Source organism: Lissotriton vulgaris, chromosome 4_1 (assembly GCF_964263255.1).
Source record: "Lissotriton vulgaris chromosome 4_1, aLisVul1.2, whole genome shotgun sequence".
NCBI lineage: Eukaryota > Metazoa > Chordata > Amphibia > Caudata > Salamandridae > Lissotriton > Lissotriton vulgaris.
Genome location: NC_141691.1, coordinates 1,087,389,345 through 1,087,415,953, shown reverse-complemented (window position 1 = coordinate 1,087,415,953; position 26,609 = coordinate 1,087,389,345). Strand labels below are relative to the sequence as shown.

The following is a 26,609-nucleotide window of genomic DNA, read 5'->3' as shown; positions in this document are numbered from 1 at the left end:
CTTCCTTTCTCAAAGTTCAAAGTCAGAGTGAGAAAAAAGGTGGGGGCTTTTATCATTTGGGAAAAAAAATAGTTCTAAACCAATGAAAAGTGTTATTTTTAGGTCACATGAACCAGTCTTACATCATTAGGAAACCAAAAGTGAAATGAACCAATGAAAACTTTAATAAACAAGTCACATGACCTGTTCCGCTCACGTTACGCGGAGCGCGCCGCGCCTCGAATCGCTTCCGGTTCGCGTTCCGGAGCACTTCCGGGAGCGCTAACGCGGCGCGTCATAAGACGCATTACGCGACCACGTGATATGTCGCGTTTCCGCGACGCGTCACGATGTTGATTTCTGATGCGGTAGTTGCGTGAACGGAACGTTTACCGGTTAGCGGACCGGGTCATCATCAAATTGAGCTAACGGAAAGCTTCCCGGTTCGCGAACAAGGAGCGAACCCCAAAAATATTTTTTAAAAAAATAATCATAAACATATAAAATATAATTTGGGATATAAAGAAAAAGACATTTTACAGCTACAGATATTAGCTTTTAAAAAACCATTGAAATTCAATGAAAAAACCATAGGTTATAGACCATATATAGTTAGGAATTAGCATTTACAAAACCATATTTTACTCACACAAAACCATTGAAATTTCATATATAGTTAGTTGCCCTAACTATATATCGCGCACCCGCAATCCACTGCTGATGATGTCACATATTACATCATTCATGACATGGTCAGTGACATCACTGATGACATCACTGATGACATCTCAAATGACATCACTGATGACATCACTGATGACATCATCCAGTGACTGTATGTTGCAGTAAAGTAAAAATATGTCTTACATATTGATGAATGAGTGGATGTTTAAGTGTCTGGATGAAGGATTTAGTAGGTGCATGACTGACTGTATGAGAGAGTGATTAAATGTGTGTCACTGAGTGCATGGGTTAGTGACTAAACTGTCTTATTTTGTGCATCATTATATCTGTTGTTCTGTATACTGCTGCATGTGTTGATCAGTAGCTACATGAGTAACTATATGGGTTATTGATTGTTTGCCCAAGTATTTGTATGGGAGACTGAGTATGTGTGTGAGTTGATGGAAGGTGTATGACTCTGTGCATAGATGTGTGAGCAGTTGATTCACTATATGTATGGGTTCAAAAGTGCATGTGGAAACAGCTGCATGGACAGTTGACTGTGTGCATGAGTGTATTGCTGAGTGAATGGATATCTCAGTGCTACATGTCAAAGTAAGTACATATGTAAAACACAGTACATGTGAGAGTAGACATATATAAATAACTGTGCAGAAGAGCCAGTGAATGTGTGAGTGGCTGCATGGATCATTGAAAACTAGTATCAGTGATTGTATAAGAGAGTATAAATATGTTAGAATATGTTTGAATTAGTAAGGTGTGTATAACTGTATAGTTGAGGAAATGGAGGTGTGATTGATTCTTTGCATGACTGAGTAGGTGCATGAGTAACTCCATAGATGAGTGACAACCTGTGAGTGTCTGTTTACACTGAGTGTATCTAAGGTTATATTAGAGTCTGAAGAGGTTCATCGTATTACCACATGAATGATGTCATCAGTGATGTCATCAGTGATGTCATTTGAGATGTCATCAGTGATGTCACTGACCATGTCATGAATGATGTAATATGTGACATCATCAGCAGTGGATTGCGGGTGCGCGATATATAGTTAGGGCAACTAACTATATATGAAATTTCAATGGTTTTGTGTGAGTAAAATATGGTTTTGTAAATGCTAATTCCTAACTATATATGGTCTATAACCTATGGTTTTTTCATTGAATATATATATATATATAAAATCATATATATTACCTACTGGTAATATATATATACCAGTACGTATATATAGTTAGGACCTAGTTACCATAGGAAATTCCGAACATTCTATTGGGAATAACTTTGGCGCCGATTGAGGGATCTGCATGTAATTTTCCCTAAAATTTGCCTCGCTGCGCTCTGCTCCTTCCCTGAAGGTTTCGGGGGGATTCGTCAAGCGGGGGCCAAAACGTGTTTTCCCTATGTTAATTTCCATAGGGACATTCTGACAAGGCTACAGCTCGAACGGCTGAACGGAATTATACCAGATTTGGAAAAATGGTAGGGACTGGTATGCAGCAGTGCCTTTTGTATGTTTGGTGTAAATCCCTCCAGTAGTTCTTGAGAAAATTGAATATGAAATTTTTCAAATGGCATTTTCGATGGGACCTTTAGACACGGCTACAGCCCGAACGGAATTACACCAAACTTGGTAAAATGGTAGGGCCTGGTATGCAGATGTGCCTTTGCTGTGTTTGGTGAAAATCCCTCCAGTAGTTGTTGAGAAAATTGAATTCGATCAAATTATAGATCTATATGCGCTCACCGTACGCGCACCGTACTCGTACGTGCGCGTACCCTTATGTGCGCGAGCGAGTTTCTGATTAGCTGGAAGTCGACTGCCAACATTCCAAACTGTCCAAACCAGGAAGTGTTGGCCACCATCTTGTTTTTCAGGAGAACTGAGGCACAAGAGAGCCCAAAGCAAGAGTGGAAAACACGAAAAGGGGGCAGGGTAGAGACCCCCCAACCCTCTAACCCTTCTCAGAGGGTCCCAAAAGTACCCCCAAGGGCAAAGAAAAAAAATCCCCAAAAATCACGAGGTACGCGTACCGTGCGCGTACCCCGCGATTTAAAAAAAAATATGTTTTGCACTTGGTGGTCCTTCTGGGACCCCCTGAGAAGGGCTAGGGGGTCTCAACCCTGCCCCCTTTTCGCGTTTTCCACTTTTGTTTTGTGCTCTCTTGTGCCTCACTTCTCCTGAGAAACAAGATGGCTGCTCAGGTGGTCCCAGAAGGATAATAACATATATAAACGTTATCCGCTAATAGAATTAGCATTTACAAAACCTTTGAAATTTATTGAAAAAAAAAATAGGTTTCAGGCCTGATATAGTTAGGAATTAGCATTTAAAAAACCTTGCAAATTCACTGAAAAAAACCATAGGTTTCAAGCCTTATATAGTTAGGAATTAGCATTTAAAAAACCTTGCAAATTCACTTAAAAAACCATAGGTTTCAGGACTTATATAGTTAGGAATTAGCATTTAAAAAACCTTGCAAATTCACTTAAAAAAACCATAGGTTTCAGGCCTTATATAGTTAGGAATTAGCATTTTAAAAACCTTGCAAATTCACTTAAAAAAACCACAGGTTTCAAGCATTATATAGTTAGGAATTGCATTTAAAAAACCATTGAAATTGCTCCTATATAGTTAGTTGTACTAACTATATTTCGCACCCGCAATCCACTGCTGATGATGTCACATATTACATCATTCATGACATGGTCAGTGACATCACTGATGACATCACTGATGACATCTCAAATTACATCACTGATGACACCTCATTAGACATCACTGATCACATCACTGATGATATCATTCATGTGATAATACGATGCACCTCCTCACACTCGAATATAACCTTTGATACACCCAGTGTTAAATACAGACTACCATTCTTGAAACCATTGACACACCAATACCTGTTACTACATACGCACTCACTGATTCCTAGGTCTACACACGCATTCACTCATTCACCCATAGAATCACTCATACATACAGTCACTCATCAATACAACACTATCATATGCACTCATACACCTATACAGACACTCACACACTGCCACTTATCCATGGAGTTACTCACACACCTAGTCAGTCATGCACAGAATCAATCACACTTCCATTTCCTCAACTATACAGTTATTCACACAACACCTTACTTATTCAAACATATACTAACACATACTTACTCTCTTATACAATCACTGATACAAGTACACAATGATCCATATAGCCACTCGCACATTCACTGGCTCTCATGTATAGTCATTTATATATGCCAACTCTCACATGCACTGTGTTTTACATATGTACTTACTTGCACATGTAGCACTGAGATATCCATTCACTCACCAACACACCCATGCACACAGTCAACCGCCCATATAGCTGTTTTCACAAGCACTCTTGAACTCATACACAATTAGTGAATCAACTGCTCATACATCTATGCAGAGTCACACACCTCCCAGCCACCCACACACACACACACTCAGTCTCCCATTCAAATACTTGGGCAACCAGTCAATAACCCATATAGCCACTCATATAGTTACTGATCAACACATGCAGCAGCTTACACAACAGACATACTGATGCACACATTCAGACAGTTTAGTCACTAACCCATGCATTTAGTAAGACACATTTAATCCACTCACTCATACAGTCAGTCACGCACCTACTACATCCTTCATCCAGACACTTATACATCCACTCATTCTTCAATATGTAAAACATATTTAAACTTTACAGAAACACACAGTCACTGGATGATGTCAAATGAGATGTCATCAGTGATGTCATCAGTGATGTCACTGGCCATGTCATGAATGATGTAATATGTGACATCATCAGCAGTGGATTGCGGGTGCGCGAAATATAGTTAGTACAACTAACTATATAGGAGCAATTTCAATGTTTTTTTAAATGCTAATTCCTAACTATATAAGGCCTGAAACCTAGGGTTTTTTAAATGAATATATATATGTACAATAAACTTCTCTACCAACAAATTCAGGTGACTGCCATGGGTACTTGCTTCGCCCCCAGTTATGCTAATTTGCACATGCATATGCTAATTTGCAAGTACTCATGGCAGAATACAGCACACAAATGTCAACCAATGTGATGCAATACAGTCGTTACATAGACTACGTTTTCCTGTTATGGAAGGGCAGTGAGGAAAGTGCTAGGGAATTTGCTGAAGCACTGAATGAGAACTCCCTGAACCTAAAGTTCACATGTAATACCAGCAAAACTTCGATTGTGTTCTTGGATTTTGAACTATTTGTGTCTGAAAACAAGATTCAAACGAGGACCCATAGAAAACCAACTTCCGGCAATACCATCTTGCATGCCGGAAGTTTTCACCCTCACAGCCTAATCACCAGCATCCCCTATGCAGAATGCCTCAGAATGAAGCGCAACTGTAGTACACAAGATAGCTTTGAAACATCAAAGGAACAGTTGTTCAAAAGATTGCGCACCAGAGGCTACTCTGAGAAAATTCTGAAAACGGCATAAATCAAATGTATGAACAAGAGTAAGGAGAATTTGTTAATCAAAAATACTACAACAGTAACATTGAACAAAAAGACTGAGACACCACGAATCATCACAGGGTACAATGCCCATCACACCCAGGTACGCAGAATTTTGTACAGGCACTGGCCCGTAGTACGTAGTGACCCCACGTTAGGAACATCATGTGCCAAATTGACGCAGATCACATACAGAAGGGCTAAGTCAATGAAGCAGGAATTGGTATCCAACATTCCATGCCAAGCAAGTAATACTAATTGGCTTCAGAGCAAGAAGAAAACAAGTTACTTACCTGTAACTTTGGTTCCCCAGTATTGGTAACTTTCATAGATTCCCATGCTTTTGTATCATTCCCCGTCGTCGGAATGGGAGTCTCGGTAATAAAAAATACCATAGTAGTAGGTACAAAAGAGAAAGGAAAGGCCTAGGCCTCATTCCCTTTTGTAGCATATGAGCCTCTTTTTGTAAAAGAGACCAAATTTTAGGCATCAGCCAATCAGAAGAGCCTCACCCCTGGAACCTTCCTGAAGGAACCTCAGAGCCTCAGATTTTCGTAGCCGTTGTGTGCTAGACACCATACTTGCTGAAGGCTGAGCTTTCCCCGGGGAGGTGGGTGGGCGCATGGGAATCTATGAAAGTTACCAATACTGGGGAACCAAAGTTACAGGTAAGTAACTTATTTTCTTGCCCCAGTATTGGAACTTTCATAGATTCCCATGCTTTTGTATCAGAATAGCAAGCAGTAAACCATCAAACACATTTTATAAATAAGTTCCTTATAACATTAAAAATGAAATCACAAAATGTGTTACCAATGGAAGGTGGGATAGAAAGGAAAGCTCACCAATCACTTGAAGAGGTTCCTCAAGACAGCCTGGCCCACCGCCGTCTCATCCTGCTGCAATGACTCTAAGCAGTAATGCTTAGTGAAAGTGTGCACGCTGCTCCAGGTAGCAGCCCTGCAAATGTCCTTTATATCTACCCCCGCAAAGAGGGTTGTTGAGGATGCCACTGATCTCGTTGAGTGAGCACGGATCCTGCCCACCAGAGGTTTTCCTGCTATGTTGTGGCAATGCAGAATAGCACTCGAAATCCATCTTGAGATCCCCTGTTTGGACAGAGGGAGACCTTTGCTTGGACCACCAAAGGCAATGAACAATTGCGAAGTCTTTCTAAATTCCTTGGTACGGTCTAAGTAGAATTTTAGACATCGTTGTAAATCCAGAGTGTGCAATGTCTTCTCCGCTGGAGTGACTGGGTTTGGAAAAAATGTCTTTAGAATTACTGGTTCATTTAAGTGAAAGTCTGTAGGAACTTTAGGAATGAATCTTGGGTTCGTCCGCAAGATGACCGTGTTCCTTTTGAACTGTAAAAACGGCTCTTGGATAGTAAGGGCCTGCAACTCCCCCACTCGCCTAGCCGAGGTCAGGGCTAAGAGTAGAGCCAATTTCCATGACAAGTATTTGAGCGGTGAATCGGCTTAAATGGTTCCTTCATCAGTTGAGGAGGAACAAAGAAAACGTCCCCACAGAAGATAAACTCAAAATGAGAAAGAACCCAAGTGTAGTTCACTTTTTGCTACCACTGACAGATTTTTCTTAAATTATCTCGCATGTATACATAAGCAAGTGTTGTAAACAGATGTAAATCGTAGAGAGTGTTTTCTTTAAAAAAATGTCATTTATTACAATTCAACATTAAAAACAAATATATGCAATAAATATGCCCAAACGTACAATTGTAAATGCATTAAAAACAATTTGAGAATCACAATTTATTAAAACAATGCTTTAAAATAAAGTTTTGATCGCGAATATCACAGTTGTTCTTGTAGTCGACGCAGCGTTTCGGTGAGTCGGTGATAACACCTTCTTCAGGACAAACAATTCTATAAAAGAACATTGCAATTAGAAACACGCCATGTTTGTGAAAAACTGGCATATATTTTGCCTTATTCTAGATGACAGTTTTCTACATCTTTGGGCACAAAATTTTAACACATGTTTAGGGAAAAGACTGATCTTTGAGATTCCACAACTTTACAAACAACACTCTGGGTGGTGCATTTTTTGGGGTTTTTTTTATCCTAATCCTGTGACTTTACACTTGGGTTTTTAACAAATGAGAATATCTAGTTCTCACGCGGGAGGGCTATTGGGTATAGAATACCTGTAGCCTACCTGTGTGTTATTCAACACTCTCCTCACGGATTCAATTTCGAGGAGTACTTGGTCAGCTTCAGTCAGACATCTGGTATTTTTTAATAAACCATTTTCATTCCCTGAATGCAAAGATACATATAATTACTTCACATTTCCTTTGAGAATTTAGGTAGGGCCAAATAAATCGGTTTTTGGGGGGAAAGCCAGCATGGGAGCCACCTGTGCTCCTAGTCTGGCCTGCCTGTACGTAGCCCAATTCGAAGAGAAACATATTTTTAATTCAGCCGCCCCATTTTTTGAAAATATTTCTTTTTGGTCTAGATATATAGACGATATTTTTTTCATTTGGACAGGACCAATTGAATCCCTGGAAGAGTTCATAGCCTGGTTAAATCTTGGAGATGAAAATCTCAGATTCACCTGCAACTATGACCAAGAAAGATGTGAATTCTTAGACATAGTCATAAAACACAGTGGAGGCACCCTTATAGTGGAACTGTTCACAAAGAAAACTGACAGAAACACAATGTTGCACTATGATAGTTACCACCCCCCATGCCAGAAGAATAACATCCCGTTTGGGCAGTTCCTTAGACTTAAAAGAAACTGTACAGACAACAAAGATTTCATGAAACACGCAGGAATTCTGTCAAAAAAACTGACTGACAGAGGTTATCCAAGAAAAATGGTTAACCAAGCACTTAAAAGAGCCAAATATTTTAATAGGGACAATCTGTTTATAAATAAAACAAAAGACAAAGAATCAAGCAGTAGGGTAGTATTCGTGACAAACTATAGCGGAGTGAGCAACAAAATTAAAAATATAATAAACCGGAACTGGAACCTAGTCAATACGAACAGTAGTAAGAAACAGATCCCCAAACCAATCTTTGCATTTAGAAGAAATAAAACAATCAAAAACAGCCTAGTACACACCTATAGAGAAACAACCCAAACACAGCGAACGGTAGATAACAACCCACTTCCAGTAGGCACTTTTCCATGCAGCAATTGCACTAACTGTAATCAAGTGATAAAAGGAAACCCAATAGAGCACAACAAGATAAAACACTTTACAAAATCCTTCATTAACTGTAGATCCAAGAATCTAATATATCTAATTAAGTGCCCCTGCAACTATGTATATATAGGAGAAACTAGCCGTGAAATAAGGATAAGACTAAATGAACATAAATCAGCAATAAGATGCAACAAATTAGGAGCCCCACTCGTAGACCACTGGAAATCTGCGGGTCATAAAACAGAACAATTAACATGGTGTGGACTAGAAATAATAAAACAGACGATGAGAGGGGCAACATTGATACGAAAAGAAAAAAACGGGAACAATTCTATATGTCCCGTTTCAACTCAGTGAATGCCGGCCTCAATACAAGGGAGGACTGGGAAAGAATTTTGCAATAACTGGAATAACATTCCGCCATATAGGTCTCAGTAAATGAATAAACAGCTTGATCACTGAGTCCAACCGGAATATCTTAAACCCCCAGCAATTGATATTAGGCCACAGGTCAATTAATACATATGCAGACTTTTTCAGCAATTATCTCAACCCAAGAAAAAATGAGGAGCAAACCCTGTCGGGATCTTTCCCTCACTGTTTTTAAAAAATATATATCGGTACCAAACACCTGTACCATCTTGGGAAACGTTACACCCATAAATGTACCCTAGGGTGTTTTTTATACCCACATCTCACAGTGTTTTTGACATATACACTGCTATCTTGACGCGCAGCACAGAGGACCGAATCCGTCTCGTAGAAAGTGACGAGTAAACAAGCCGGGTAATTTCCTTCCTGAACAAATCTCCAAACCGGCACTCTATAAGCGTATTCGATCGAAAAACAAAAACATAAAAGTAATCCAAAGGACATTTCCGACACCGACTACCCCCAGTGTTGTTTACAAAAATAAACTGTCACTAATGTGCGCTACGCAAATAGGGAACTACAATTGTAGTTCATCCCAGAACTGACATGCGGAAACAGGCGAGGCGGAGCCCACTACGTCACGCCCAAGACTTGTTTTTCCCGCGAAATTGAGCCTTCAAAAACACAGCGGATTAGCGCTTTGTTACAAACTAGGCAGATCGTCCTGGAGACAAGACGCCGAGAGACCGCGAGGGGAGCAGGGAGGCCGATCCAGTAATTGAAGGTAAGCGCTGTTACGAGAACACTTTAGGAGCACCGTAAAGTAGACAGTTACGGAGCTATGAAGGTTAAAATAATCCCAGCCTTTAAAATAAAATATGAATACCAAGTTGCTTAACTCTTTAAATAATGGGTCGTACTCCATACGTAGGCACTGCCCACCCCCCTTTGTCTTTGGGTAAACAAAGTCCCCAAATTATACATGAAACGTCTCCTTGATAATCCAGAGAGTAACATACCCTAGAAATAATTCCTTCACTTTTTAAACCAACTAACCTGATCGGGTAAATGATAACTGAGGGTAATAATGAATAGGATTAACCCTGTGTAATATCTATAATATCAAACATAGATTTACATGACAGGACCTAAAGTATGTTTGTCCTGATGATACATGCACAGAATACAAATGCAAGATATTAAATTAAACCTCCACAGGTTGGATTGATTACTTACCATAACCACAAACCAGGTTGTCGCCGCGGACGAAATTGAAAGCATCCAGTGGCAGGCATATACAAATCGATTTAACTCACCTCTTGGGGTAAGTGACACTTGGGTACTTTTAGCGACAGGCTCTTCTTATGGTCTCTTCATGACACCCTGAACTAAGGCGCAAAAACTGTAAGAAGCCCAAAATAATGTTTTTGCAAACACCTACAAATGAGAACTTTCTGTCCCCCTACAGTGTTCATATTCATAATTCGGTGGCCCCCCTCCGGTAACCTCACCAAGGCTGATTTTCCATAAATACTAAGGTAAAATCAACCTATACCACTTGGGGCTTTCCCCCCAAAAACCGATTTATTTGGCCCTACCTAAATTCTCAAAGGAAATGTGAAGTAATTATATGTATCTTTGCATTCAGGGAATGAAAATGGTTTATTAAAAAATACCAGATGTCTGACTGAAGCTGACCAAGTACTCCTCGAAATTGAATCCGTGAGGAGAGTGTTGAATAACACACAGGTAGGCTACAGGTATTCTATACCCAATAGCCCTCCCGCGTGAGAACTAGATATTCTCATTTGTTAAAAACCCAAGTGTAAAGTCACAGGATTAGGATAAAAAAAACCCCAAAAAATGCACCACCCAGAGTGTTGTTTGTAAAGTTGTGGAATCTCAAAGATCAGTCTTTTCCCTAAACATGTGTTAAAATTTTGTGCCCAAAGATGTAGAAAACTGTCATCTAGAATAAGGCAAAATATATGCCAGTTTTTCACAAACATGGCGTGTTTCTAATTGCAATGTTCTTTTATAGAATTGTTTGTCCTGAAGAAGGTGTTATCACCGACTCACCGAAACGCTGCGTCGACTACAAGAACAACTGTGATATTCGCGATCAAAACTTTATTTTAAAGCATTGTTTTAATAAATTGTGATTCTCAAATTGTTTTTAATGCATTTACAATTGTACGTTTGGGCATATTTATTGCATATATTTGTTTTTAATGTTGAATTGTAATAAATGACATTTTTTTAAAGAAAACACTCTCTACGATTTACATCTGTTTACAACACTTGCTTATGTATACATGCGAGATAATTTAAGAAAAATCTGTCAGTGGTAGCAAAAAGTGAACTACACTTGGGTTCTTTCTCATTTTGAGTTTATCTTCTGTGGGGACGTTTTCTTTGTTCCTCCTGACTAGACTCCTTGTCCCCTATTTAAGTATAGAGGAGGCCTCCCTTCATTTTCCTTCATCAGTTGAGCCAGGACCAAGTTTAAATGCCAAGTTGGAGGAGGAGGCCTCACTGGTGGATAGACCCTGAACAGGCCTTTGAGGAATTGCTTGACAATTCTTGAAGACCATAATGAAGGACCAGGGTCAGATCTCCTGAATCTTGAAATTGCCGCCAAATGGACCTTGATCGTAGAATGGGTCAGATTAGACTTTGCTAGCGAGAGTAGATAAGGCAGGAGTTGATGAGGTTTTGAAGTAAAAGGATCAACCTTTTCCTTTTTACACCAAATACAAAACCTTTTCCATTTTAATCTGTATGTCTTGTTTGTTGAAGGTGCTCTTGCCTGGGAAAGGATGTCCTTGATCTCCTTGGAAAGAGGGACATTCATGAATTCTCGCTGGTCAGGAGCCATGCAGTCAGGTGTAATGATTTTGGGTCTGGATGCCAAACCTGTCCTCCGGACATTGTCAGAAGATCCGGAACCTCCTCCAGCAGCAATGGAGGAACTGCGACAGCAGATGTAGTTCTGTGTACCAAAATTGTCTCGGCCATGCTGGGGCTATTAGGATTATTTTGCATGGTTCCGTCTTCATCTTCCTGATGAGGCGTGGAATCAGGGGAATTGGTGGAAACGCATAAAGAAACCTCCCCGTCCAGGCTATCGACATGGCATTGCCCAATGAGCCTTGATGTTGGAACCTGCTGGCATATGACCGGCATTTCTTGTTGGTTGGCGTTGCAAATAGGTCCACCTCCGGTGTGCCCCATGTCTGAAATAGTAGATCCAGAACCTGCTGTTTTAGTTCCCACTCGTGACTGACTGAGGATAACCTGCTCAGTCTGTCGGAGCCTTCGTTCAGCACTCCTGGTAAGTGCTCCGCCTTTAGTGAAATTCTCTGAAGAATTGACCATTCCCATATCTATTGAGCTTCTCGCGACAAGAGGAGTGATCTCGTTCCTCCTTCTTTGTTCACATAATGCATAGCTGTGGTGTTGTCCGTCCTGATGAGCACTTGTGAACCCTGGAGTCGCGGAAGAAATGCTTGAAGAGCTAGCCTGATCGCTCTCAGCTCCAACAGATTGATATGCAGTTTTTGCTCGCGAGGAGACCAATGGCCGCTGACCTGCAGATCCTGCATCACTGCTCCCCATCCCTCCAATGACGCATCCGTCGTTAGTATTTGAGGCGATGGTACGCTTGCAAAGGATAGACCTTGGCACAAATTGTCTTGATGTGACCACCAAATCACTGCCTCTTTCATCTCCCGAGTGACAACCACCTTGTCCTCGAAAAATCCGTGCACTTGTTTCCATTGGAGGTCCAGTTGTTCCTGCAGGGGACGCATCCGCAGTCTGCAGTGTGGAATTAAGGGAATACATGATGACATCACCCCTAGCGGCGACTTGTAGCTGCGTACAGAAAGACACCTTTTTCCCCGAAGGTTTCGTGCCAACCGTTGTAGTTTCCCTATCCTCTCTTGAGTAGGAAACGCCCTCGAGAGCCTTGAATCTAACACTGCTCCTAGGAACCGTGCTCTTCTTGAGGGCATCAGCGTGGATTTTTCTCTGTTCAAAGTGAGCCCCAGATTCTGGAACAGATTGGTGCAAGCCTGCACAGCGTCCTGCGCTAACCTTCTGGACGGGGCATTCAGTAACCAATCGTCCAGATAAGGGAAGACCTGGAAGTGGTTCTTTCGCAGAAATGCTGCCACCGGTGCCAGCACCTTCGTGAAAATCCTTGGGGCAGAGCGAAGACCGAACGGCAGAACTCTTAACTGAAAATGGCTCTTGGCTACTGTGAAGCGTAGGAACCTTCTGTGTGCTGGGTGAATCGGGACATGGAAGTACGCGTCCTCCAGATCGAGCGTGGCCATGAAATCCCCTGGGCTGACCATCTTCAATATGTCCTGTAGGGATACCATCCGGAAGGATAGGGAGACGAGATAGATATTTAGCTCCCTGAGGTCCAAGATGGGGCGTAATTTTTCCAGCGTCTTTCTCACCAGGAAGAACCTGGAATAGAAACCTTGGCCCTGTTGTTTGGAGGGGACCGGCTCTATCGCCCCTTTGCGGAGCATTTGTTGTACCTCGAGCCTTAGGAGACGCAGATGTTTCGATGGAATGGCTGCCGGGGGCCTGGGTGGAGGGACCTCCATAAATTCCAAAGTATGTCCTCGCTTTATGATGTTGATCACCCAACGGTCCGATGTTATTTTGGACCAATTTTGAAGGAATTTTGACACCCTGCCTCCAACTGATGATTTCTTGGAGGAGGGAACAGTAGGCAGAGCCAGGAGGCCGCTATTGGCGCTTGGACGTGTCCCGTCCACGGGCAGCGTGTTTGCCCTTGTTGTAAGGCCTCGAGTAACCCGAAGATTGGCCCTGTCTTTGCTGGTATGACTGGCGGTTTTGCTGGTATCCTGAGCTGTTTGAAGAATAGCGTTGCTGCTGTTGTTGGTACGAACCTCTATAACCACCTCCTCTGCCTCTAGAACCTCTGAAGGGAGATTTGCGATACTGGAGGGTACCTAGCGACCTGGCTGTTTCTGTGTCCTTTTTGATCTCTTGAAGAGTATCATCTATTATTTCCCGAATAGGACCTCGCCATCGAAGGGCAGATCAAGGACCTTGTCCTGAATTTCCGGTCTAAACCAAGTCGCCTTCAGCCACCCTTGGCGTCTTAACACTGCCGCTCCTGCCAACGCCCGAAAGGACGTCGTGGCAATGTCCATGGCACAGGCTATAATTTCCATAGAGACCGCCTCACCCTCTTGTAAAGTCTTCTTTGCTTCCACCACTGACTCCGGTGGAAGCTGTTCCAGATATGGAGCTATATCACACCATAATTGGCGATCATATCGTCCTAATATCGCCAAAGCATTGGCGGCACGTATTAGCAGGCTAGCCATCGATGAAAACCGCTTGCCCGTGTTATCAAGTCGTCGTCCATCCTTGTCAGGAGGGGCTGTTAAGGGAGCAGAGGGGTTCCGCGACTTCCTCTGTGCTGCCTATGAGATGACAGTCAGGTTTTGGATGGCCCGTTAGCGCTGCAGGTCCATCATCTGGTGCTTTATACTTTTTATCCATACGCGGTAGCACAGGGACCACCGTCGCTGGGTTTTTCATAGCTTTCAAACCTTCCTCCCACAAATGATCCACAATTGGAATCGACCTTGTTGTCTTGCGGTGTGTTTCTTTGAAATCATATAAGAAACAGTCCGTGGTTTGAGCGGGCATTAGCAGTTTAAATCTCCCAGCTGCACGTTTCATCAGCTGGTGAAAACTGCCGATGTCAGCAGGAGGTAAATCTACCAAGTCTTGATGAGGCGAAGCTTGGTCTGGGATGATGTAGTCATCATATTCATCCCCATCATGATCCGACTCTTGGTTACCATTGGATGATTCATCATCATCATCCCCATCCGGGTCATCGGCTGGCTCTGACGGAGCCTGAGGCACCGGCCGCTGAGGTTGAGGTGGCGTCTGTATCGGAAGTACCGGAGGGACTACAGATGAGGGGTTCCTCACTGGTGTCGAAGGAGCAGACCTACGTGGTGTTGGTCTTTCTGCTTTTGACTTATAGTCCTGCAGCATCTTATGGAGGTCATGCAGGAATGTTGTAGGAACCGAAATCATGTCTTGTGGCTCATAGCCCTTAGAGTGGGCCATTTGATGATATTCTCCTTCCCCTTGGTCATATGCCCCTTCTGAATCTGTCTCTTGACTCTTGATTAGTAGCTGAGACGGGCTATTGGCATAGTCATAAGCATCCTGTCCGTCTTCCTCAGATTCTCCCTGGTCCAACAACAAAGTTGGCGGTAAAGGGGTCACCCTTCTTGGGGATGTCATCTCAGGAGTGATTCTCGTTAAAGAAACCGTCACTCGTCTCTCCGTAGCCACTATCGTCGATGGTTCCGTCGACGCCGGAGATATCCTCGTCGACGATATTGGAATTACAGATGTCGTCGTCGACACCACCGTCGACGAGTCCGCCGAAGTTGTAGATATTGTCGTCGTCGTCGATGCACTCGTCGACGACACCACTGTTGTCGACGCAGTCGTCGTCACTGCCGTCGACGATGATGGTTTCCTTGTCGACGATGTTATTGAAGCCGTCGACGACTTCTTCGTCGACGATGTCGTCGGCACACCCCCCGTCGACACTGCCGTCGACGATACCTTCTTCGACGACGACGACAAAGGATTCCGTCGACGATTCTCCCGCCGACGAGCCCGTCGGCGGGACCAATTGGATTTTGGGCTTCATTTTCTTCGTCGACGGACCCACCGTCGACGAGGACTTAGAACTCCTCTCTGAAGAATGTGAGGAGGGTTTTTTGAAGGCTGGGTCTGTCTTCTCACCCTTAGGAGGCGAAACCAGTTCTGCCTTATCCTTCCCACTGGGGTGGGGGGGGACTTCCTGAACCCCGGCTATCAGACTCTCTGGGGGTCTTTTTAGAAGCCTTTGAGGGGCGCCCAACAGAGGAAGATGGGGAACCTCTACCCCTTTTCACTGACCTTTTTGAGGAAGCAAATGAAGACGATTCCTCCTCATCACTGGAAACTCCATGTTTCCTCTCCTGCCTCTGTAGCCATGTAAGCAGTCTTCCAGCACGATCTCTCAAGGTCTTAGTGGAGAGAGTGCGGCAAATTTTGCAGTCCTCTGCCTTGTGATCCGGATAAAGGCAGTAAATGCAATCTTTGTGTTTGTCCTCCACAAACAGCCTTTTCTTTCCACAGGTGGAACAGGGCTTGAAAAGGACTTTCTTTTTCTCAACTTCAGACATCCTGATGAAAAGGAGAGATTTCTGAAGTAAACTGAAGAAATCCTGAAGAAAAAACTGTAGAAATCTACTTGAAAGAGTTGAAAATAGAGCAGAGCTCAATGGAGACTCCCTAGCACAACGTGCGGTAGAAAATCTAAGGCTCTGAGGTTCCTTCAGGAAGGTTCCAGGGGTGAGGCTCTTCTGATTGGCTGATGCCTAAAATTTGGTCTCTTTTACAAAAAGAGGCTGATATGCTACAAAAGGGAATGAGGCCTAGGCCTTTCCTTTCTCTTTTGTACCTACTACTATGGTATTTTTTATTACCGAGACTCCCATTCCGACGACGGGGAATGATACAAAAGCATGGGAATCTATGAAAGTCCCAATACTGGGGCAAGGGATTTTTCAAGTGCACGAAGTGCAAAGCTTGTCAGCATGGCATCAACCTCAGCAAAGTACACCTCCCACTCAGAAAGACACCATTGGAACTGAGAGGGAACTATAATTGTAAAACAGATTATGCAATCTATGTTTTACAATGTACTTGCAAGAAGCGTTACGTTGGAAGTACTTTACATCCAGTACATGTAAGGATCTTACAGCATTTAAGAGCTGTGGCCAACGACTATCAAAGTTACCCTGTGGCACGCCACATTAACGCTTTCCACGGAGGGAGAATCGAAGATATACAATACTTTGTTGTTGACAGTATCAGCAAGAACATAAGAGGAGGTAATTAGTGAATTAGTGAATCAAGATATGTTATTCTTCTCGACACCAAGACTCCTAACAGCTTAAACTCTGACGAAGCATTAAGCGTGCACTTGTAACCCCATGCACATAAGACTATTCCTGTATCTGCAATTCTCATTTGTAATTTTTATAAATAATTTGCTCCATGCAAAGCCAGGTACCCCACTCCTCTGAAACTTCGTGGTAAGGATACTGGTATAACATCACAGTATTAATACTTTTGATTCAATTCAAATTTTATTTTAAAGCGAGATAAATTCGCTATTTGGAGCGCACAGGGCAATTCAAATTGTTCCGAAAATTCACACAAGGTAATTCACATGTCACAGTACTGCATTATCCAATCTCAGTGAGACATTGGAGGTTCAAATTACTATCATGTACATATGACAGCATAACAACAAGTCCACAATTGTTTAAAAGCCCACTGGGGCATAATACTTCACATGAAAATGATGTAAAAAAGATGTCAAATGGTCTGTTGAAACTGTAGTACAATGTAGGTTACATTGTTATCCAGTACTGTGATGAAGTCAAGTTGTTGTCAGATTTCACTGTATATTTTGTTTTCATTTTCCTTGACTGTTTATAAGCACATATTCTTTTTTCAGCACTTTTTTTGAATGGTCGCGTATACATATATTGTTGATGCATTGGCAATTGACCACAGACGCATTACTGAACACAAAAAATAATGGTAGCTATCACGAAGTATGACTATTATCATTTATGAACTGCCAAGCTTTTAAATAGAATGCTTTATGTTTATGTATTCACATATGAATAATATGTTGCAGTTTGTTATGTGTTCTAAATTAAGAGGAAAGATTACTGGTAATGCAACTTACCTCTTCCATGTCTATGCTAATGGGGAGGGTAACCATAGCAACCGATGTACGTCACCAGGAGGCTTCGATAAACTTATGTATATATTCTTGTAGCATCCACTACGAAGTTGTTGTGACCAAGGCGGTTGTACCGCCGAAACGCGTAAGCCATCATCGTTGGGTGAATAAAACTCCTCTTTGATAGAATCCCACGGAGTCAGCGCCTTTTTTCGTATCTTGGAAACGAAGGTTTGGATGACACACATATATATATATATATATATATACATACAAAAAAGAAGAAGAGAACTCTGGGTAGTTCTCAGTTTAGGTGGAAAGCAGCTCCTGTTAGAGCACTCTCAACACCAGCGACACTCTAGATCTGCTCGCTTCAAATGTCTGCTTTTCTATCAAAGTTTTCAAGCATAGGATTAGCACAGTGCTATCTACGCCGAGATAGAAATGGACAAAGTCTTTTGCAATTCCTACAGCAAAGTTTTTAAGCATAGGACTAGCTCAGTGCTGTCCTTGCCGAGCTGTACAATGGCAAAAGCCATTTATCACTCCAGGCACAGTATTACAGCATTGATTTGGTAAAATACCAACCAAGCCAACCTGAAATGAATAAAAGCAACCCCTGACACAGTGTTTCGCTCTAATAAGAGAGCTCTTCACTTCACTTTATGCGTCAGTCTATGCCTGAAAGGGTTTTGTTTGGATATATATATATTCCACACTCCCTTTCCTTTGACAGAAAGAATTTGGGTCGCACTCCACAGTGACCGTGAGCAAGATCTCAGTCAGAGATCGAAACACGTTGATGTTTGGAAACCCTTTGAAAATAAAATAATTGGAACTTTGAAACAATTGCTGGAGTGCGACCCAAATTCTTTCTGTAAAAGGAAAGGGAGCGTGGAATTGACGGCGGTCTGCTCGACTGCGGGGTGACGCACGACTGAAAGCAGCACCTGGACCGCGCAAAGAGCGAAAGGTGAAATATATATATATATATATATATATATATATATATATACACATATATATATATATATATACACATACACACGAATGTATGTCTGTCTGTCTGTTTGTCCGTAATGCATTACTACACCATTCATCCGATAGCCATAAAACTTTGGGAAGTTGTTGAGTAGACTCCCGCGAAGGTTTCTGGCATAACATTTTTTATATATCGCCCAAACCCCCAGGGCCCTCATAATCTTTCGAATACTGATGTACGCACCAGACGGAAAAACAACAAATCGTGTATCCCCAAGTACTCGAATAAATAAATAGAATTAAAACACCATTCATCCGATCGCCAGGAAACTTTGGGAAGTTGAGTACACTCCCGCGAAGGTTTCTGGCTTAATTGTTTTTTAAATACCCCCCCCCCCCAGGGCCCTCATAATCTTTCGAATACTGATGTGCGCACAAGATGGAAAAAGAAAAAATTGTGCATCCACAAGCACTCAAATAAATAAATAGAATTAAAACAGCATTCATCCGATCGCCAGGAAACTTTGGGAAGTTGTTGAGTACACTACCGCAAAGCTTTCTGGCATAAACATTTTTTCTTTCTAAATATCGGCCCCCCAGGGCCCTCATAATCTTTCGAATACTGATGTACGCACCAGACGGAAAAACAAAAAATTGTGTATCCACAAGCACAGGAATAAATAAATAAAATTTAAACGACACTTTGAAATGTTTTCCATATTAAAATGAATAAGTTTCAATAAAAATGACACAATGTAAATTGAATGTTATCATAACGAGTTTCCTTGAATTTCCTTTCTTCGGAGATCGCAGCAACGTGCGACGGGTAAGCTAGTATATATATAGATATAGGTATACTATATCTAAGTAAGGGGTGGTTACACCACCTTACCCAGGCTGCAAGGGCAGACCTGTGGTGTCAGTTTGGAAGGCTAACCAGGGGTGGCACAATACATGCTGCAGCTCCTGGTAGGCCCAAGGTGCACCTATACTGTGGGTACCTAAGGTACACTATACAGGGGCTCACATGGGTGACCCAGTAACCAATCTGGTATGTACCTAAAGTACATGCTATCAATTTAGAGAGACTACAGCTAGGCTGTGGGCCTGGTTAGCGGAGCCACAGCCAAAACTAAAGTCGAAAAACCAGTGAAGCACAGCAAAAAGTGGGGGTAACCATAGGAAGCAGACCCTACTCTCCTACAATCAGGTGAAGTTGCTATTATAGGTTCCACATCCTGTGAGGGTTCTGTTGTACAGTTGCCCTGCTCTTGATCATAAGTAGAATTAGCTCTGTCACAAACCTCTCCTTCACGTTCTACATACTAATCCTAACAGGTGGTGGATTCAGAAGAAGAGGCGGCAGCTGATGGTTTGAGCCTGTTTTTTCATCACTTTTTGTTGGTACGGATTGGTTGTTGTACCTGTAGTGCGGCAGGATAAAGTTCTGGAGGAGAAGAGGCGCAATAATCCAAGACCACAGCTGTAGATCACATAATAGATCTACTGGTACCTGAGTGATAGATGTCTCAAAGTATTTGCCACCATGATACTCTTTCTCATAATAAGAATCATACTGGGTATCACAGTGCAGGTGGGAATACGAGACCATCCTCCTCATCTTGGTAGAACGACAGATAGGGTTGGGGGGGTGTATTGATCAGTTGGCTCCACGTTACCTTCATCATCTTGCCATTTAAGTCATTTGGACTGTTTGCCAAATTAAATAGGCTCTCATCACCGATTCCATGTCTCCCCCTTTAAAGTCGTTCTTGAACCTCTGTTGACAATGGCGAGAGAATCTTTTCCATCAATGGAGCAACAGATGGCTTCCTGGCAGACGAAGGAGACTGAGTCGACAATAACTTTGTCAATGATGGTTTCATGTAAAATATTTTGTACAGGCCTGTCTCTGGAGGGAGGATTATGTCAGAGTAATCAGCAATTTGGGTGTCACAGTTTTTAGACACCTACAGAGTCGTCCAAAGTTGAGCCAGCAAGAGGAATTTCCTCCCTTTCTGTGCATATCTCGGACCGTTATGCACATTTTTGGGTTTTTTATGTAGATGGGTGAAGACTCCTCATCAGACTAAGGGCCTGATTTAGAATACGTTGGATGGGTTACTCCTTCGCAAACAATATAGATTTCCCGCCCGCCATATTACAAGTGCATTATATCCAATGGCACTTTTAATACAGTGCACAGGATATCGTCACATTTATGGAGTAAGCTGTCCCCCAAACTTTAAATCAGGCCCCAAATCATCTCTACCTTTTTCAGCATGTACAAGAAATCTGTCTTGGAAAGTGGTTTAAAAAAATGAACAACAAATCTTGAACTCCAGCAGCGTGTGGTGCAGGTAACATATGCACCCATGGATCATCCAATTGAAGGTGTTTTCTTACAAAAAATTTAAAATTCTGTAAGCATGAACAGTCTCATTTAGTGTTTTACAGTTGCATTTTACAAATAAAGTGCAAAACAGGATGCATGGAAAGCTTGTATTAATGTCTAAATATGATGTGAATTCCAAGCTGACATGTATGTTATGTGCTGATCAAACTAAAATATTAAACATATATATAAACGTTTTCTTACCACTAGCTCTATATGGTCTTCAGAGAGCCTTCCTTGGTATTTCAGCCATGTTAGAAAAATGTAATTTCCTGGCTCAAAAATATCCACAGACAACAATCCCACAGGAAGAGCTGGCTAAGGAATTTAAGTAACACAGAAGATCGAAAAATAACAGTTTTTCAGTCAATCAGAGTGAAGAAATAGCAGATTTCTGTGCGTACTCCCAGCACAACCGACATATGAAGAAATCTTAACATAACCTCCGGGAAGAATGGTGTTCAGAGAACCTGCACCCCAATGGCTCAAGTTGTTTCTATCTATGGCTTGTTGATGCTATGCAATGATACTGTGTGTAACCAGGGGATCAATTGTAACACGAGGAAAAATCTAAAGATGGAGAAAAAAGTCTGGCCCTACCACTATCCCGTGCACGGATGCAAGATGTCCCGAGTCATGCAGGAGATTTTTTCCGTCCCTACAGAGCACTATTAAGAAGGATATTCGGTGCAGGGAACTTTGGACCAGGGAAGGGCTTAATTCGCTGACACTAATTTCTTTCAATAAATGCTACATGCTGATGCTCCTGTTTCCTCCTGATCAGAAAGGTATCTCACAAGTTTTGAAAAAGTGGAGATAGGAAGTTAGAGTAGAATGGAGTTGCTGTTATTATCAGAAATCCTAATTAAAAGTTGGTAATACTAACTGAATGGGCATTCTTTGTGTTTTAATGGCTGAATGTTTCCATAGCCATAATGGTTCTCAACGTGATGTTTGTTGTACTTTAAGGTCTCCCGTTGAGAACAAATGAATCGCAAATGCATAATTTAAGTACTTAAAACGTATCGATTTTCTATTTAGAATGGCAGTTAAAAAAAAAAAATATATATATATATATATATATATATATATATATATATATATATATATATATATTACCTACTGGCGATAGCCAGTAGGTATATATAGTTAGGATTTTTTTCCTATGGGACTTTTGAAAATTCTATGTCTAATAACTTTGGCGTTTGTGGACGGAATCGGCTGAAATTTTCAGGAAAATGGCACATTTTGTTTCTGAGCAGCTCCTGAAAATTTGGGGGGGGGTTCGTCAAGGGGGGGCCGAGAAAAAAGGGGGGTCCCAAAACGCGTTTTTCCCATGTTAATTTCCATAGGGCGGTTGGACTCACTTTTAGCCCGAACGGCTGAATGGATTTCCACGAAACTTGGCAAAATTGTAGGGACTGTTAGCCCGATGTGCCTTTGCTAGGTCTCAATATATGTGCTTCAGTGGATTTTGAGAAATTAACGTTTAAATCAAGATATATATCTGTAACAGCGCTCCGGGCAGCTATCCGGTTAGCGAACCTTTCGCGTATCGGAACTTTGCAAAGCGAAGCTGATTGGCTCTCCGGTGTCTGTCAACATTCTAAACAGTCCGGTGCGGCCGCCATCTTGTCTCTCGGTAGGATCGAGAGACAAGAGGAGGCCAAAACAAAGGGGGAAATGAAGGAAAGGGGGCAAGGTAGACCCCTCCTGACCCCCTAGGATTGATGAGGGGGATATTATAGAGCCACGCCGGGCCCAAAAAAAAAAAAATCCGATTTTTTCGCCGTAGAGATGCGTCTTGGTAAGCGAACCGGGCAGCTAACTGGGCAGCTAACCGGGAAGCTAACCGGCAGTGTAACGGGAGTCTGAGGAGTAGCTGATTGGCTGTCAACATTGTAAACAGTCCGGAGCGGCCGCCATCTTGTCTCGGTAGGATCAAGAGACAAGAGGAGACCAAAACAAAGGGGGAAATGAAGGAAAGAGGGCAAGGTAGACCCCTTCTGACCCCATAGGATTGATGAGGGGGATATTATAAAACCACGCGGGGCCCAAAAAAAAAAAAATCCTGAGGAGTAGCTGATTGGCTGTCAACATTGTAAACAGTCCAGAGCGGCCGCCATCTTGTCTCTCGGTAGGATCAAGAGACAAGAGGAGACCAAAACAAAGGGGGAAATGAAGGAAAGAGGGCAAGGTAGACCCCTTCTGACCCCATAGGATTGATGAGGGGGATATTATAAAACCACGCGGGGCCCAAAAAAAAAAAAATCCTGAGGAGTAGCTGATTGGCTGTCAACATTGTAAACAGTCCAGAGCGGCCGCCATCTTGTCTCTCGGTAGGATCGAGAGACAAGAGGTGGAAAAAAAAAGGTGTAAATGAATGAAAGGGGTAAGGCAGACCCCTCCTGAACCCCTAGGATTGATGAGGGGGCTATTAAAGTTCCCTGCGGGGCAAAAGAAAAAAAAATTGCGATTTTTCGCGGTAAAGGTGCTTCCTTGTACGTTAACCGGGCAGCTAACCGGCAGCGTAACGGGAGTCCGACATATTGTGTTTTTTGAACGTTTGTGATATGTGCACGTGTGGATTTTGTCTAATTAAGGTTAAAAAAATATATATATATCTTTAAGCGTGTTCTGGCGCGCTTACGTTTTGGGTTTGGTTTGCGCTGCAGAGACGATACGTCACGGTTATGCGATGCATCATGAGGCGTCTCACGGGCTACGTGATACGTCACTTAATAAAGAATATATTTTACAGCTATAGATATTAGCTTTTAAAAAACCAATGAAATTCATAGAAAAAACCATAGGTTATAGACCATATATAGTTAGGAATTTGCATTTACAAAACCTTGAAAATTCACTGAAAAAACCATAGGTTATAGACCATATATAGTTAGGGATTAGCATTTAAAAAACCTTATTTTATTTGCACAAAACCATTGAAATTCCATATATAGTTAGTTGCACTAACTATATATCGCGGACCCGCAATCCACTGCTAATGATGTCACATATTACATCATTCATGACATGGTCAGTGACATCACTGATGACATCACTGATGACATCTCAAATGACATCACTGATGACATCACTGATGACATCTCAAATGACATCACTGATGACATCACTGACATCTCATTTGACATTACTGATTACATCACTGATGATATCATTTATGTGATAATACATCTTCAGACTCTAATATAACCTTAGATACACTCAGTGTAAACAGGCACTCACAGACTGTCACACATCCATGGAGTTACTCACACACCTAGTCAGTCATGCAAAGAATCAATCACATCTCCATTTCCTCAACTATACAGTTATACACACCTTACTTATTCAAACATATAGTAACACATATTTACTCTCTTATACAATCCTTGATACAAGTTCACAATGATTCATACAGCCACTCACACATTCACTGGCTCTTATGTTCAGTTATTTATATATGTCAACTCTCACATGGAGTGTGTTTTACATATGTACTTACTTTGACATGTAGCACTGAGATATCCATTCACTCACCAATATACTCATGCACACAGTCAACTGTCCATACAGCTGTTTCTACATGCACTTTTGAACCCATACACCTAGGGAATCAACTGCTCACACATCTATGCACAGAGTTATACACCTCCCAGCCACCCACACACATACTCAGTCTCCCATACAAATACTTGGGCAACCATTCAATAACCCATATAGTTACTGATATAGCTACTGATTTAAACAAGCAGCAGTTTACAGAACAACATAAATAATGATTGCCAAATTAAGACACTTTAATCACTAACCCATACACTCAGTGAGACACATTTAATCATTCTCTCATACAGTCAGTCATGCACCTACTAAATCCTTCATCCAGACACTTATACATCCACTCATTCTTCAATATGTAAGACATATTTTAACTTTACAGAAACATACAGTCACTGGGTGTTGTCATCAGTGATGTCATCAGTGATGTCATCAGTGATGTCATTTGAGATGTCATCAGTGATGTCATCAGTGATGTCACTGACCATGTCATGAATGATGTAATATGTGACATCATTAGCAGTGGATTGCGGGTCCGCGATATATAGTTAGTGCAACTAACTATATATGGAATTTCAATGGTTTTGTGCAAATAAAATAAGGTTTTTTAAATGCTAATCCCTAACTATATATGGTCTATAACCTATGGTTTTTTCAGTGAATATATATATATATATATATATATATATATATATATATATATATATATATACAAGTTGTCTGCTATAAACCGCTGAGTCGTTCACGGAGTTTCAAACTATCTTCATGCCAAATTTGGTGCACATTTGTCCAGATAGTCAGGTCAAAATGACAAACAATCAGTTACTACTATGTTTCAAATTGAAAACGAGCACAATTCTTGTTTTTATTTTAATTTGATAGAAAATATTAGGTCTGACGCTTCCACCCGAATCTACAATTTCTAAACGGAATACAGATCTGTCACTGAAACTAAAAATAAGCTAACAAATTTTATAATGAAATTTACAAATACACTTAGGGGGCCACTCAGTGGTATACGCACAGATAAACATAATTAAAGCACATTAAAAACATACAGACATATTCTAATTTGTATATGCCGAGGAATGGCACCACATAAATGAATTTGCACTAATTAGTTGTATTCCAATTTTGCTTTGCAATGTTACCTACCGCCAATGGAACATCGTCGAGATATTTCCCAGAACACCAATCCCATTGCATAAATGTCAGCACGTTTGAATGACTCAAAGTGTTTCATATTTATTGAATCATCAAGAACTTCAGGGGCCATATACCTAGTTTAAAAAAGAAAGTAAATATTAAGTGATAACTAAATACGCTTCCTATTTTCCAGTCCTCGGCTTCTGGAAACTGAATTTTTCGCATTGAACATCAATGCGCAGTGTGTGATTAAACATAGAAGCTTGCGAATAAACAATGTGCAAAACTGCAGAACCACTTTACATGTGCTGTAGCATGACACTGGATTTGAACCAGTTCCCCTTTGGTATTCACTCACCCTGGAATCCCTGTAGCCATAAAAGTCTGCGGGTCAGCAAATACTTGTACATGTTTCTGTATGATCGTCTCCATGAAAAACGGCCTAGACACAGTACTTATTCAAACTCAAAACAAAAAAAGTAAATACCCCGTTCTCCAAAGTCTCGTCCCATTAAAGTCTTACATAATTTTGGCACGAGTGAAATATTTAAAGTTGTCTAGCTTTCGAATACTGTCCCTCCTTCCGAACCTCTAATGCAGAATGTGTCAACTTCCAATTGCTCAAGGAAAACATACCCCAAATCCCTATAGTACCATCATTCCCATCATATTACATCCGTCAACTGAAGACTACTTCACTGTGCTGCCTCCTGGTACATGAAACACTTCTCCTAACCATACTTTACAGGTTACCTTCGATTCTGTATCCACTTAAAAACATGGCATATTTGTTATGATGAAAAAAGTCTGTAGTCGAGGTGTAGGTTACAAAGGTTTGTTTGTTGATCTTAGTTACAGATAAGAACATAGCCTTTCTTAGTTTAGTCCGTAGGACAGCCCCACCAGGAGGAAACCTCCCTGCTGCTCAGCCCATACTCCA

The 26,609-nt window shown here is 41.6% G+C and overlaps 1 protein-coding gene across 2 annotated transcripts in view; it reads right to left on the bottom strand.

Moving 5' to 3' along the window:
- LOC147722897 (TGF-beta receptor type-1-like) overlaps nt 1-26,609 on the bottom strand; it is a 1,593,949-nt gene that overhangs the window by 477,309 nt on the left and 1,090,031 nt on the right. For both annotated transcript variants that reach the window (XM_086965305.1, XM_086965306.1), the window contains exon 7: nt 25,679-25,803. In XM_086965305.1, the coding sequence (XP_086821431.1) occupies nt 25,679-25,803 (125 nt within the window). The remainder of the gene's footprint in view (nt 1-25,678; nt 25,804-26,609) is intronic.